Source organism: Pleurotus ostreatus (genome assembly GCF_014466165.1).
Source record: "Pleurotus ostreatus strain PC9 chromosome Unknown scaffold_8, whole genome shotgun sequence".
In the NCBI taxonomy this organism is placed as follows: domain Eukaryota; kingdom Fungi; phylum Basidiomycota; class Agaricomycetes; order Agaricales; family Pleurotaceae; genus Pleurotus; species Pleurotus ostreatus.
The window spans coordinates 1,924,421-1,938,671 of record NW_023503163.1 but is presented as its reverse complement, the minus strand read 5'-3'; the positions used below and the strand labels follow the sequence as shown (position 1 = coordinate 1,938,671).

Here is a 14,251-nt window from a genome sequence, read left to right as displayed (position 1 = left end):
GGCTTAATCCCATGCATGAGGCAGCCTAAACACCCGTCTCATATATATTGAACTACAATCTATGCCAGGCGGAAAAAAGACAACAATGCCACAGAAGATCGCTGTCAATAGCGCCTTGAGGGTCGGGTATTCGGACACGGCATGGCTGGATAAACCCTTCCTCTGGGTGGCGCGACTACACAACACTTTATGGACTCTGAGCATTGCCAGAACTTAGAAGAGCGACTTGACTTACTACTTATGGAAGTGAATCCAAGAAATCGTGGGAAATTTGTGCTTGTTGATTTAGTCGCTTGCGCTTCAGGGTCCAACTTCGCGCTCGACGCGCTTCGACTCATCTCCAATACAGGATTCCATACTTATCGTCATTCGAGGAGGACGATGAGCCAGCCTGCTACACAATTCGACGCTATATACTATGGTCTCAACTCTGAGCCCGGCAGTACGTGGACTTGAGTGCTACAGGGGACACGGAAACTGATGATCTTGAAGAACTACGCGTGGCTCAAAGTGGGATGGCATGGAAAGGCTCGGGGTCAGATATTACAGCGGTTCCATCAGCGGACATCAAGTGGGCACAGTGGCTGCGCGTTGCCCGTAACTTTCAGCTGCGCGTCGGAGTGAAAGATAGGAAGAAAATATGTTTCGACGGTTTTGTGCGGGAGGTATGTAATTACGAGAGATGTAACAACAAAAACTTGAAATTAGCGCAGGATCACGACAAACTGCAGACTCTGTTGAAGAATTACTTCTCGGTGACTCTGGAGACGAAAGAAGTGTCGTTCAAAGGCTGGAATTGGGGAGAGACCGACTTCCAAGGTGCGCGCTCACAGACCCGACGAATGCGAGTCAAGTTACTGATGAAAAGCCACCAGGCCAGGATCTTGCTTTCTTGGTATCTAATAGAGTCGCTTTCGAATTGCCGCTCGCCCAAGTGGCCAATTCCAACATTGCAGGACGTACAGAGGTTTCGCTTGAGTTCTCAAACCCTTCGAGCAAGGCCCCGACCAAATCGTCACTCGACGAAATGGTTGAGATCCGTTTCCACGTACCTGGGGCTTACACGAAACCACGCGCTTCAGATGCCGGTTCGCAGAAGTCGGACGATGAGGAAGATACCAACGAGGCGGAGATCAGTGCCGCCCAGGTATTCCACGATATGATAAAAGATAAGGCCGATATCGGGCAAGTGGCTGGAGACCTTATTCTTAGCTTTGAAGAGGTTCATGTCGTGGTTCCTCGTGGTCGCTACGACGTCGACATGTTCCCCGACTTTCTTCGTCTGCGCGGGAAGACGTACGACTACAAAATTCTGTATACGAGCATTGGTCGACTTTTCCTCCTCCCTAAGGATGATCAGCATGTTCTTTTCATTGTAAGTCCTCATAAAGGAAGCTTCGCAATTCATTCTGACCATTCGGTTAGCTTGGATTGAACTCTCCTATTCGTCAAGGACAAACCAGATACCAATATCTGGTCATGCAATTTAATCGAGAAGAGGAGATGACGGCGGAATTGAATCTACCAGAGTAAGGTTCCTCAGCCTCATTCCACTGGCAGATAGACTCACATGGATTCAGAGAGGAAGTCGCCAAGTACGATCGCCTGAAGAAGAATTACGAGGACCCCACTTTCGAAGTTGTCTCAGGAGTCTTCCGTGCCCTGTCAAAGAAGAAAATCATCAGCACAGGAAGCTTTCAAAAGTAAGATGACCATTCGTCCTGGTGGCAATGATTAATGTATTCCCAGTCGGAACGGACAACCAGCTATCAAGGCTAACCTCAAGACTGTCCAGGGAGACCTCTTCTTACTCGAGAAATACATCTTCTTCGTCTCGAAATCGCCAACTCTCATTGAGCTCTCGGACGTTCACCAAGCCGTATTCTCTCGCGTTGGCGCGAGTATGGGTGCCAACGCCGCCCGCACATTTGATCTCAAATTCGTGACAAAGAGCGGCCCCGAAATCACCTTCTCCTCAATCAACAAAGAGGAGCATGAATCGACTGAAACGTATCTCAAGGAGAAGAAGATCAAGCTGAAGAACGAGCTGGTCCCAGACGTTGATGTCAGGTTGGCTGCTGGAAATCTAGATGACGATGACGATGACGATATGCAAAGTATTGCTTCTGATGAGGATGTCGCTCCTAAAGTCAAAATACGGACTGGCGGCCCCGACGACGAAGATAGTGAAGAGGATGGTGCGATCGTTCTCGTAATGTTGCGTCTACCATATGTCTGACATTATCCTACAGAGGACTTCGAAGCGTCTGGCTCGGATAGTGGATCGCCCTCGGACACAGATTCCGATGCCTCCGGGGCGCACACTGCTTCGGACGCTAGCGGTGACCGTGATTTCATGAAGAAGAAAGTGAAGGGTAAAGGGAAGGCAAAGGCGAAGAAAGACAATGCCGCCGCCAAAGACAGCGACGCTGAGGATGACAATGTCGACAAACCCAAGAAGAAGCCTGCTCCTAAACCGAAACCCAAGGCGAAGAAAGACACTGACATGGATGTGGACGAGGACGGCGATAAGCCGAAAGCGAAACCTAAACCTAAACCCAAGGCAAAACCCGCTGCTGCTGCTGCTGCCAAAGCTGGTCCGTCGAAAGATGACATGGATGTCGATGGCGAGAAACCACGACCCAAACCCAAACCGAAGGCTAAGGCTAAGCAACCACCTCCAGGAGATGACGAACAACCTCCGAAAAAGAAACTGAAGGTCAAGGACTAGGGTTCAGTATAATATACATAGCAGTTTTTCGCTTCATCATGTACCATAGTTCGGAAAAAAATCTTTTCCAAAAAGTACCACAGAAGCTACACATAGTAATAATTATACATAGGTTGCTGGTATAAATAAGGGTCTAGGAAGGACTGTTAAATAAACGCTACACATATAATTCAAGACTTTCTATGCAAGAGGGAACCTGGAACAAATACATCTTGCGAACTGACATCGACGAAAGTCTGACCTGTGCGGCCAGAGGGAGTCTTTCGGGTGCCGCTTCGAGACAACCCCGTGCCGCTTGTAGAAGATCCGGCTTTGGGATTGAAGAGAACATTCTTTTCCTGGTATAAAACATATGACTGGAAGAAATAAGCAAAGGCGAAGCAGGCGTTCGAGACGAAATACTTACCCGAGCAAGAAGTATAACCTCCATCCATTTTTCACCGTCCTTTTGCGAGCACGAAAAGACGTGCAGGTAGTCTGCCGTGTTCTCAAAGAATGAGAGATTGTCGGTAGACTTCGTCGCAAAAACATAGGGCTTAGGAGCCTTATGGACGCGAGTAACAGCGTATGCGTCGAAATTTGACAGTGAACAAAGGAAAGTCTCGTCTTTGCCCTAAACCGTTTACGTTAGCTACAATCGGGGCAGGTACTATGGGAGAGCACCAACCGAATCACGCTTTGACAACCACAAGCTGTGCTCTCGAAGTTGCATCCATCTTTTCGTCCACTTGCCACGTTTGGCTTCCCACTCTACCCAACCAGAGTGCATTGGCGAGCTGGAAGGAATGTTCTATAAAAGAAATAACGAGTCAGCAGAGTGAGTAGATAGTCAAGTTGCCGACGAACCGAACGAGACAAAATGCCAGTCAACGACGTCATCTTGATCACAAACATGTTGACCATCTTATCCTTGTTCCACGATGCCTGAACATCGGCCAGTAATTCAAAGCTTCTGATGGGGCGTTCTACACGACATATGAGTTGGAAATAACGCACTTGAAAAACCAAAACACTTACCCATGCCGAAATCCTGAGCCACTTCGAAGAGCATCCAGCCACCCGAACCTACGAATTGCTTGAGGGACCCTTGGGCCTTCACCATGTCAAGCACGTCTTGAGCAGTGGTGTTTGACGAGATTTCAACGGTGTTAAATGATTGCATGTCGCCGATGAAAACGCGCTGCTGAGTGATAACAGTGGTCTTTATGTCGGCCAGAGGAAGTGGTGGGATGGGTGAAGGGGTCTGGCGTTGTAGACTTTTCCTAGGGACAGGGTATGCATCCCGATCCATTGACGGCCTGGATGGTCGACTAACCGATCGTTGTCGTGCACTGAGATGGACCGTCGTCGATTGTCCTTCATCTTGTCTACGTCCTCTCGCGAACTGGTCGATATCCGGAGTTTCCGTTGCTTGCATATTGAGAGACTTAGACTTGACGCCATGTTCGACAGTCAGGTCGTCGCGGCGCCGGGACCGGCCCTCAGTTTTACTTCTTGCTAGCTTCTGATGTTCGACTGGAATCGGTGGAGCGGCGCGATCGACCAACGGTCGCGTCTCCGTTCTATGAAATGATCTCATCGGCCGTAAAGTCCGGCCTGGCTCGTGGGTGGGTAACGGATTCCTATCTGGGGAAGGGTGTCTAGATTTCGAACGACGAAGTTGCGGCATCTCTGGCATCGGGAGAGGATTGTGGTCAGGAGAGGGGATCCGGGTCCGAGACTTAGAACGAGCTCGTTCGATGCGCGTTTGGGGTTCCGGTATTTGCATGGCCTCCAGTCGTTTGGATAAATCGTCAACTGCAAACGGCCTGGAGCTATTGCTGGGCATGGTCATGGTCCGCATGCGACCCGATCGCGTTTGTACATTGGACTCTTGGGAATCTACTGCTGTATGGGGTCCGGAAGGCCCAGCGGGGCTCAAGGGGGTGCGAGGATGAGGCGGATGGAGTTCCCCATTCAACGCTGCCTTTGCGGCCCTTTCGCGCCGGCGTTGGTCTCTCTCCTCCTTTACCTTCCTTCGTATAGTCTTCTGCGCCCTAAGTGCGGTGGGAATGCGCTGGGCGAGAGGCACATCGTCGTCAGACGCCGAGTAATCATTGGGTACGGTCTTCTTCGACTGGGAAGCCGATGGAACACCATAATCATCCTCCGACTCGCTTTGTTCCTCTTCAGACCCCGAGGTCGGGTCAGTATGGTGTCCATGACCCTCACGCCCACGACGCCCGCGTCGGTCATCACCATCATCGCCGCCATTTCCCCAGTTACTACCTCCGCCAAATCCACCGTTGCTACGGCCAGAAGCTCTCCCATAGCCACTATTACCTCCGTAATACCCTGTGCTCCCATTGGACGAGTAATGACCGTTCTGTCCGCCCTGCCATTCCGATCCCTCGACCATCTCGCCGTCGTCGTCGCCAGTCATCCACTTGTTTGAGTGTCGGCGGCCTCGAGATAATGCCCAAGCGTGGAATGAGCTACCGCGGATAGTACCTTCCGACGAGCCTGGCTCGAATGCCGCGGCGTCAGTGCTGCCCATGCTCAGTGAATTTGAGTGGTGAAAATAGATCGAATGATGAGGCGTGCGATCCAGACCATGATATGGCACATCCACCCCGCTGCCAATTTCATATCCAACGCCATCAAGCTCTTCGTGATCCTCATCAACCAACAAGCAATCTGGAGACAACGATCGCGGGAAGATGAAGTAGCTCTCGTCTGGAGGGGAGTTCGGGATGTCGCTGTCGCTCTCAGCAGAAGATGAGTGTGGTTGTCCGGATGTACTGTGTTTGAAGTCATCAGATCGACGAGAAGTGCTGTGTCGCGACTGGGAGTCCCGGCAGATGCGGTCCTCTGAGTCCGACAACGAGCTGGAGGATAAAGAACGGCTGGAGGAAGAGGACCTTGAGAGGGAGGAAGAAGAATCGGCACCAGAAAGGCTTTCGGGGGAAACATCCAGATGTTCCTGTGAGAGTGGTTGTATCTGGAAGGAGTGTTCGTTGTTCACATCGAAGCTGGCAGAAAAATGCGGCTCCACGGTTGGGTCGTCAAAGTCGTCAAAGTCGTCATCATCTCCGTCGTTGTCGTCCGTAAAGTCCAAGAAATCGGTGTCAAGGTCAGTTGTAAAGTCCTGCCCGCGGGGCGAAAGCATGGACGAAGGGGGCCCTGGCACCATCTCGGCAAACTCAGAGATTGAAGACCCCAATTCCCAAGGTTCGAATGGAAGGCGCGCACCAACTTTACCTTTCCTATGCTTTTGACCATGGTTTAGGGTGGGATAAACGGTTCCAATTGGCTGATACGTACCTTTCTAGGTAAGACAAGGGGCGCGTTCATCTGAGCTAACGCGTGTAGGGAAGGAAGAGAAGGGCGAGGGGCAAAAGCGGGTCGTTTGTGCGCAGGATGAGTGAGGTGTGTTCTAGGGAACGAACTCATTGTCGCGGGGGACGACCTGACGGGTGACGCTAGTCGGTTCGCGGATTCAGAGGGACATGGAGAGAGAGGTGAACGCGGGGTAACTCGAGTAGAAACGGTGGACGCGAGAGGCGCCTTCGCGTCAGAGGAAGAAGTGACTTGGGTGGCAGCAGTGGACAGATTAGCAAAGGGGTCATCATCGAGCAGGAACGTGGGGGAGGCTCGTGAAGCGGCGTCATCTAGAGGAGGGTGGTATATGAGTTCTGAATGGGAACGGGCCCGAGATGGTCGAAGCTCTGGGGTAGACGGGGTCGAGGGGGTCGGGGGAACGCTCGAAGGGGGTGAATGTAAGAAAGAGGGGATAAGTATCGACTGCAAGGAACGACGTTTCTTTGCCATAGGGGAACTGGGTGTCACGAATGAAGTGATCGCTTGAGTCGTGATGTATATGTGTGCCTAGCAGAAGCAACGTGAGATGTTGGTCTCGTAATCCGCGCATAACAAAATTGCGACTGGGCTGAGAACATCAAGGAATCGCGTAAGTCGCGTTCCGGGCATTCCATGAAATCAGGCAAGGGACGCGCAGAAGACGGCCAAGCGCGCATATAAAGGCTAACCAACTCACCAAGCTTCTAGAATGGTTTTGGGCGAGTAATCCTGCGAACGGAGGGTCCCTCACGAAGATGCGGCCTCCTCCAATGTCGTGGAGGTCGACTGGGGCACAGTGGCCGTCGAGCACGTCGTCTCGTTCAAAAACGTGAATCTGCTTGGTGGGTAGATGATGGTGGTCGGGTTTAAAGGAGTTCTCGAAATCGCCCTGAGAAAGGCAAAGACCTGCAGTGATATTTGGGGATTGTAGGGCGGTCGCCATGTGTGTGCGGTGTGAAATAAGCCGATTCCTCGCGATTCGGCGAGTCTCCAAATTGGCTATTGAGCCCGGCGGGATAATTGTAGTTCAGGAAACGGAACGGTGTCGCAGTGGGGACAAAGGCTCTGGCACATGCACCAGTGGTAAATTCGAGGGTGAAATCTGAGGAGAAATTTCAGACGGTCGGTTATAACAGCTGGGAGTTGCCAGGTCACGCTGGCTCATAACCTTGAGGCTCGTTAGCCGCTCATTTCCCTGACAACGCCAACGCCCACACTCAAGACTATCTGCGCTCACTCGCCTCATTCGAGGAATCTCTTCACGACCATCCATCATCACTCAATCACCTCAATGACACGCCCCATGGCATCGGGACGCCCTCTGTCTCTCAGTCGTCGATATCTCTCGCTCTATGACTGGCTCAACACGCTGGCTCAGCAAACTTCCAAGCCTATGTTAACCCTGTGATTGATCCACGGCATGTTGCTTTTACGCAAAAATCACGACGTCTGCGGGAAAATCCGACTTGGTTCAAGCTGAATGACTGCGAGCAGCCCGGAGGATGACAAGAAAGAACCTGCACGACATCTACTTACTTCAATAACTACATATGTGACTGCACATCTCGGTAAATCCACAGTTTGTTTGCGCCAAGACCTGTCCTAGTGGCTGAGCTGTCTATGAGTGCTCACAAGTAGAACCACTGTCAAATGCTACAGCCATCCAATTTCAATGATCTCTAGAGTGTCCAAGTCCAAATACTTGAGAGGAGTCAGTGAAATATGCTCATCTCCTAATACCCCTTAGGGGTAAAGGGGTGTTACTAGTTTCTGACCGTATGCCTGAAGATTTCCATGTGCACACTGCATGAAAATTAGCTTCCGAACAGAAGCTACCAGATATCTGGGATACTCATACTCATATAATAATATGTGAGGAACCAGCAATTGTTGAGCTAGATAACAAGCCTGAGCCAAAACTGCACATCGTCAATGATCACTGGTTGCGGACTTCTCGACTTGATTTGACATCTGTTCCTCTGATTATACATCAACCATTCTTACACTTTAATTCATGGAGAAAATACACATTCTTTTGAACAGCCCGCATGTGCCATGAAATAGGTGGGAATTCTCACGTAAAAATATGACTACTATATGGAACTGGGCGAAGTGGACCCTGAACTTCTTAGGCCCCGCCAACTTGTTGTAACCACTGAAACAAACCGAGCCCAATGCCTCTACAACTACCAGGGTTCTATTTTGACGAGGAGAAGAACAGGTATTTTCCCATATCATCCAGGCCACCAAGCAGTGCCGCCCCCTCCCGTCAGGGTGCTACAACCCCGTCAACTGGTGAGCCTACTTCCCAGTTGGCGGCCTCCGAGTTATCGCGGACGAAGCCCCGAGAGCTCAGATACATAGACACTTTGCCTCGTTCGTTGTTCGCGCATGATAGATCAAGGCAACGACAGTGAATATCTCCTATTATACTTCCTGTGAAGAGGACTGACCAAGCACGCAGCCGTTTGGACGCCTCGAGCTTCGCTGCGACCTCGAGGTCCGAACATACGTCTCCACCTCTAATCGGCGAACTGACGACATTCACGGTGAACTGATAGCTATCTAAATATACTACCCTCCACTAACTATTTTTTTACCGTTCAGAAAGCAACCAACACCGCCGGGGACACCCACTTCCTCGTTGGCGACAGCTATGGCTGGATCTGTCGCGCCACTATCCCATATAACGAAGACGACTCGTACCATGATACCCCCTCGCAAGATTTCTGGGGAATGGACTTCAATCTGAGCCCGAGCTCAGAGGTACGCAGACACCCAACTGAACCAGCTTGTCTTTTCACAGCTTCGTAATGACTAGATCTCCTCAATGTGCTCTTCAGGTTCTCGCTGCGTGTGAGTGATACGATATAAACGCGCAAAGGCGCCCTTGATGCTAATTTAATTACCGTCGATAGCGCCACTTCTGCTGGCAAAGCGGCCAAGATAACGGTCATGGACCTCGATTCCGCAAGGTATACTCTCGTTCAAATGAAATATCTGAGCGCGGGGGATATTGACACCCGAAATCGCACAGTTTACACTCAACACTGTACAGTCTCAACGGGCTGCATGACATCTGGACCAGCCATCTATCAGGACGCTCGTTGGTAATAGGTAAACCATGTCTAATTGTTTGGATACCAGATAACATAAATTAATCTCGGCGGCACTTCGCAGGGGCAGAGCGTCAAGCCGTTTACATAGAAGACATCGACGTTGGCCCACCGCTGCGAACTCTAGAAACGCAAAGCGACGTCTTCTCTGTCTACAAATCTGACGTACGTCGCCTACTTGCTGCAATGTTCCATCCCATGCCATTACGTGTTATTCTTGGCTCAGTCACTCATTGATATCGCATAGTCTCTCGTCTATACAGGAGCTCGGAACGGGGATATTTCGCGATTCGACCTCCGGTCAAGCAAGCCAGACGTCTTGGGGCCACTGCTCCCAGGTCGGTTCGCTGCCAACTGCGACTCGATCAAGGGGAATACGAAGACCAGAAAACGAAACACCGGCCATGGCACAAGCAGGACGTCGGTGGTCCACCTCGATATCATAAGAGAGTGGCAACTCCTCGTGAGTCATATGGACGGACGAGTGAGTACCACCATCTCTCTCCATTCTCCAATTTCTTTTCTTTTCTCCTTTCCTCTTTTTTCCTTGTCCTTTTTCCACCCCCGAAACGATAGAATGAACCGGTCATCGCTGCATTCACATGTCCACTTCTCTAATGTCTCTAACACTACGAAACCCCAGCTGGCAACATACGACCTTCGATTTTTGCGTGACACAAGACCCGTCCGCTCTTTCAACGGACACGTAAACACATTGACCCGTCGCTTGGTGCGTGCTTACGTCTAATTGAGGATCTTAGCTTACGGTGTTGCATCAATGCGTAATCGCCCTCCGTATATAGGGCATCGCCGTAGATCCCCAGCAGAACTTTCTGTTTGCTGCAGGTGAAGATGGCTGGATTCGCGGATGGTCATTGCAGACCGGCGAGTCCCTCCACCCGCCTCCGCTTTCGAATCCAGGAAACAACGGATCAGGACCTCATCCTGCTGACTATTCCGGCAGGTCTTTGTTGGCAACGCGGTTCTTGAAGCCCATCGTCTCCATGCAGATCGCAGAAGAACCGGGTGGTCTGTGTTTATATGCGGCTGGGCCAGGTGGAGATACTTTACCTTCTGTACACAAGTATTTCCTTGGTGACGCAAGTGCGGCCTCTTAGTGATACGATTCTGCATGCTGCATCGACGCATTCCCGGACATAGATTCCTCTAACCGTTTAACATTTTGCTCTTATCACGTGGGGCAAAGGTTAAACGTTACAATCCAGATATTACTGCGTACTAAATCTATCAGTCGAAAGGACTACATCATAAGCGAATAATTATGCACAAGAACTCAAAACTCTGAACGGTGATCTACTTATATCTAACATTTATCTGTGCGTTAGAAGGTTGGGTTACTGGCAGGGGCCTTCTTGGCGGGATGAACGGGTTTGCGACGGAAGAAAGAAGTAACAGGCTACTCTCCAGCGGACCGCTGTACGTTGGTTTGCTTCAGGTTTGCTTCGAGGTGACTGGTGGGGGCCGTTTCTGCGTTGTATGATTTTGCGCTGGCTGGTGACGGCACCTCTAGTGGCTGCGGCTGCGATGTCATTATGAGGTATGTAACCAAAGAAGGAAGGATATAAGATACCTAAGGGAAGGGGGTAAAGGCTCTGAAGACACCATACTCGCCACTTCGTTTGCGTTTAGATTGCCAGAGTTGCGGAGAAGGTTCAATTCAAGAATGGCCTGGTGGTAAGCGTTCAAATCGCTGAGTCGAACTCTAAAGGACAACGGCACAGGACGAGAAGCTTGAGGACCGAACGAGCCATTTAACGACATCGAGCTTGAATGTGTTTGCAATCCGCCAGAGGAGAATCCAAGACCATATGAAAGGTCGCAGAGCCGAGAGGGATAGAACTGCTGAGAGCTATGATGGGTGTTGAAGGCTGAGTCGGGCCGGGGTGGAGTGAGAATGGTGTTTTGGGTGAGTTGGGTAAATACACTGGAAGCTCTGAATTCTTCGGAGAGATCCAGGCTACCGCCAGTATCAAAGACTGTAGGGTCCGGTTGGATTACCGGTAGGCTGAGAGGTGCATTTTGTGTTCCTTCGAAGTGCGCCTTGGGGTCGCCCGGTTGGGTACCAGGATGCGCGGAGAAAGAAGGGAAAGTCGCGGGTATGTAGCCAAGAGACGGAGACTGAGACAAAGACCTTGAAGAGTCGTGTAGCTCACTTGAGCCTAAATCCGGAGTCAGAGCAGGTGTGTTGCCGCTCAGACCAGTGCTTGGCGATTCAGACGAGAGGGTGCCGCCACTTGGGAGTGAGTCGACGCTCGCTTCGTTGCTAATCAAGACATTAGGCTCGTTTGCGGGTGTACTACATTCGGATATTCCGGAATCCGTTCCCCCCGCAGAGATTGAGGACTGCCTCGAGGAAGAAGGCAGGGACGAAACAGGCATGTAACGCAAGAACTCCATCTTAAGACCGCCTATAGGTACAATGCCGGCGGAGGGCGGGGTGTTTTCTTGGTGGTCGAGGCTGGCGTCGGCACAAATTCGCGGAAAACCAGCATCCGGTCCTGCAACCCGCCTTCGCTTATTCTTCCCAGTCTCGCCATTGGTCTTGGCCGGCGAATTTGTTCGTTTCTTCTTTCTCCGCCTAGTGAACCAATCATTTATCCAACCGGGGTTGCTAGAAGGTTGCAAGATAAGCAGTGCCAAGACGAGAATCTTGGAATGGTGAGACGAACAGGCCAGTTTCGCAAGCAAGGCGGTATTTATCCTCTTCGTCCAGACGATTCTTCGAGAGGAACGCAGACTCCAGAACCTGTAGCTGAGGCGCACTGGCGAAGGTTGGAAGACGGCGTTGTGGTTTCAGCATGAGAGTATCGGGCGCTTGAGTAATGTCGACGTCTTCCGACAGATGGACCCGCCCATCGGGAGCCGCGGAGAAAACTTAGAAAAATGACTTGGTTAATCAAAATATGGATGTCCGTGTAAATTCAAATAATGAATAATTGTCGAAATTGTGAACATGGTACAATGAAGATGCTGTGATGGCTAACTACTTTTTGCCTCCCCCCTTAGAGCTTCGCAGAGAACTGGGATTCCGTGACACCCTTGCCCATGGCAGACGTCGAAGAAACACCTCCAGTAACGGTTTTGATCAAGTTGTCAGCGTAGTCGGCACCACTCCACTGTAAGCAACGATGAGATATGAGAAGCAGACATATGGTCGATGACTTACGCGTTGATGAGTGAGGACATCAGTGCCCAGAGCGCGCTCCTTTCGTTGAACGAGCTCAACGTAGGACTTCATGCCAGCCTTGGCGTAATTCTTCGCGAAGAAGTCAGAGATGTACGCGTTCGAGTGCAATCCACCAAGCTATGGGAATAGATGTTAGTAGCTGGGAGACTTGAACCATCATAGCGACCTACGGTAATGAACTGCCAAACGAAGCCAAGTTTGCCGAGCTCCCAGATGAAGGCCTCCATCTCCGCTTCCCCCATGCCAGCGGCATCCCAGTTGAAGGAAGGAGACAGGTTGTATGCGAGCCAGTGACCGGGAAGAGCGTGGTGAACCTGATCCGCGAACTCCTTAGCCTGGGCAAGGATGGGCTTCTTGGTCTCCATCCACAAGAGGTCGGCGTAGGGGCCGAATGCGATGGCGCGGTGAATAGCACATTCGGTGCCGCCCTGGTAACGGTAGTAGCCTTCACGGGTTCGGGGGGCGTCCCAGTCCCAATAAGGAACAGTCTTCAGACCGAACTCAGCCTTCGCGATCGCAATGGCCTGGTAATGGGCGACATGAGCGGCACGAGACTGGAATTGGGAGATTTCCCTGATGCCATGGCCCTCAGCGCGGAGCTGATGTCCAATAGTGTCAGTGAAACGCTGGAGTCTGGCAGCGACTATCCATTGATCCTCGATAGCTTGGAGTTCATCGCCAGATTTGCCGTGTCGCTCAGCGTCAAGCATCACAGTGGCCAGAGGGCCGATATCAGGGTTGGTGCTGCCGAGGATGAAAGCGTGGTCGCGTTCGTCAATGTTGGAAGTGATGAGGGTAGCGGCCTCCGAATCGGTGCGGGCAATGACAAGGTTCTCGACACCCATGATGTCGTATTGCAAACGGATGGCAGTCAGACGATTAATGTGTTCCTGAATGGGAACGAGGACCTTGCCAGCCATGTGGCCGCACTTTTTAGTGCCGGGTGCCTGATCCTCGACATGGATACCGGCCGCGCCCTTCTCAACAAACATCTTAGCCAACTTCATGATGGCAGTCAAGCCACCATGGCCAGTATCGGCATCAGCCACGATGGGGCGCAAATAATCGACGTAAGGAGTTTCCCGGAGTTGCTCATCGTTCAGGGCAGATCGGGCTTCGCGTTGCTTGCGATCGTGGAAAAGCTGAGCCATGAATAGCTGCTCAACCTTGTTGGGAACAGTGTTGGAGGGGTAGTCTACGGCATTTCATCAGTCAAGAAATGCAAATACCTGATGAACATGGGAAACTCACCAGCAAGATCGGGTCCAGGCTCGTTCGTAGACGATGCCGTGCTGGAGCATTGCCATCCCGACACGTACACGGTCTCAAGGTACTTGGCCATCTGGGTCACTTGAACGGTGTCAAGGCTGTAAAATCATTGCTTAGGACTGAAACGCCAACTGAGACAATGGTCAACTTACGCGCCATAGGTATGCGATGGTGTCCCCTTCTTAGCATGCTGCGCGAGCAGAGCCCACAACTTCTTTCCCTGAACGTTGGACGGGTACTGGATAGGAATCGTTCCCCGCTTCGATACGACCTGCGCAGCGGTATAGGGCCGCTTGACTCTTGCGAATCGTGGGTTCTGCAACGCGATAAGCAAAGGTCACACTATTGGAAGCACTTTTGCTTACCTTCCACCAGAGCTCAACTTGAGCAACCTCGGTTTGGAAAGCAGAACGTTCTTGCGACATTGGTAGTGGGATCAAAGGAGTAGTGGACAGGCGCTGAGGCCAAGGCGACAATGCCCGGTATATGAGCGATTTCGAAGGAAGCCCCTTTTTCACCTGTCCCTGTTCCGTTCGGAGGGGCATGTGATTCCGGGTCCCGTCTACTACGGCATTCCCCGCCAATAGT

The 14,251-nt window shown here is 51.3% G+C and overlaps 5 protein-coding genes across 5 annotated transcripts; 2 read left to right on the top strand and 3 right to left on the bottom strand.

Moving 5' to 3' along the window:
* Positions 1 to 381: 381 nt before the first annotated feature.
* On the top strand, positions 382 to 2,731 carry POB3 (FACT complex subunit; the record flags this gene model as incomplete). Its single annotated transcript, XM_036780458.1, has 8 exons — positions 382 to 442; positions 493 to 665; positions 714 to 819; positions 876 to 1,375; positions 1,426 to 1,529; positions 1,581 to 1,703; positions 1,750 to 2,198; positions 2,253 to 2,731. 8 exons carry the CDS (start codon positions 382 to 384, stop codon positions 2,729 to 2,731), a joined length of 1,995 nt encoding a protein of 664 aa, XP_036627841.1.
* A 170-nt stretch (positions 2,732 to 2,901) lies between these two features.
* Positions 2,902 to 7,013, bottom strand: PC9H_010967 (uncharacterized protein; the record flags this gene model as incomplete). The annotated part of the gene is made up of 7 exons (XM_036780457.1): positions 2,902 to 3,087; positions 3,138 to 3,344; positions 3,399 to 3,521; positions 3,578 to 3,696; positions 3,749 to 5,981; positions 6,035 to 6,598; positions 6,768 to 7,013. 7 exons carry the CDS (start codon positions 7,011 to 7,013, stop codon positions 2,902 to 2,904), a joined length of 3,678 nt encoding a protein of 1,225 aa, XP_036627840.1.
* Positions 7,014 to 8,244: 1,231 nt separating this feature from the next.
* PC9H_010966 (uncharacterized protein) lies at positions 8,245 to 10,304 on the top strand (the record flags this gene model as incomplete). Its single annotated transcript, XM_036780456.1, has 10 exons — positions 8,245 to 8,291; positions 8,535 to 8,619; positions 8,678 to 8,836; positions 8,892 to 8,926; positions 8,989 to 9,045; positions 9,129 to 9,187; positions 9,251 to 9,351; positions 9,434 to 9,670; positions 9,830 to 9,916; positions 9,990 to 10,304. 10 exons carry the CDS (start codon positions 8,245 to 8,247, stop codon positions 10,302 to 10,304), a joined length of 1,182 nt encoding a protein of 393 aa, XP_036627839.1.
* A 206-nt stretch (positions 10,305 to 10,510) lies between these two features.
* PC9H_010965 (uncharacterized protein) lies at positions 10,511 to 12,007 on the bottom strand (the record flags this gene model as incomplete). Its single annotated transcript, XM_036780455.1, has 4 exons — positions 10,511 to 10,521; positions 10,574 to 10,713; positions 10,778 to 11,818; positions 11,877 to 12,007. 4 exons carry the CDS (start codon positions 12,005 to 12,007, stop codon positions 10,511 to 10,513), a joined length of 1,323 nt encoding a protein of 440 aa, XP_036627838.1.
* Positions 12,008 to 12,209: 202 nt separating this feature from the next.
* ICL1 (isocitrate lyase 1) lies at positions 12,210 to 14,088 on the bottom strand (the record flags this gene model as incomplete). The annotated part of the gene is made up of 6 exons (XM_036780454.1): positions 12,210 to 12,323; positions 12,374 to 12,511; positions 12,565 to 13,589; positions 13,646 to 13,761; positions 13,816 to 13,979; positions 14,029 to 14,088. The coding sequence occupies 6 exons, from the start codon at positions 14,086 to 14,088 to the stop codon at positions 12,210 to 12,212; spliced, it is 1,617 nt and encodes a 538-aa protein (XP_036627837.1).
* Between the last annotated feature and the right edge of the window lie 163 nt (positions 14,089 to 14,251).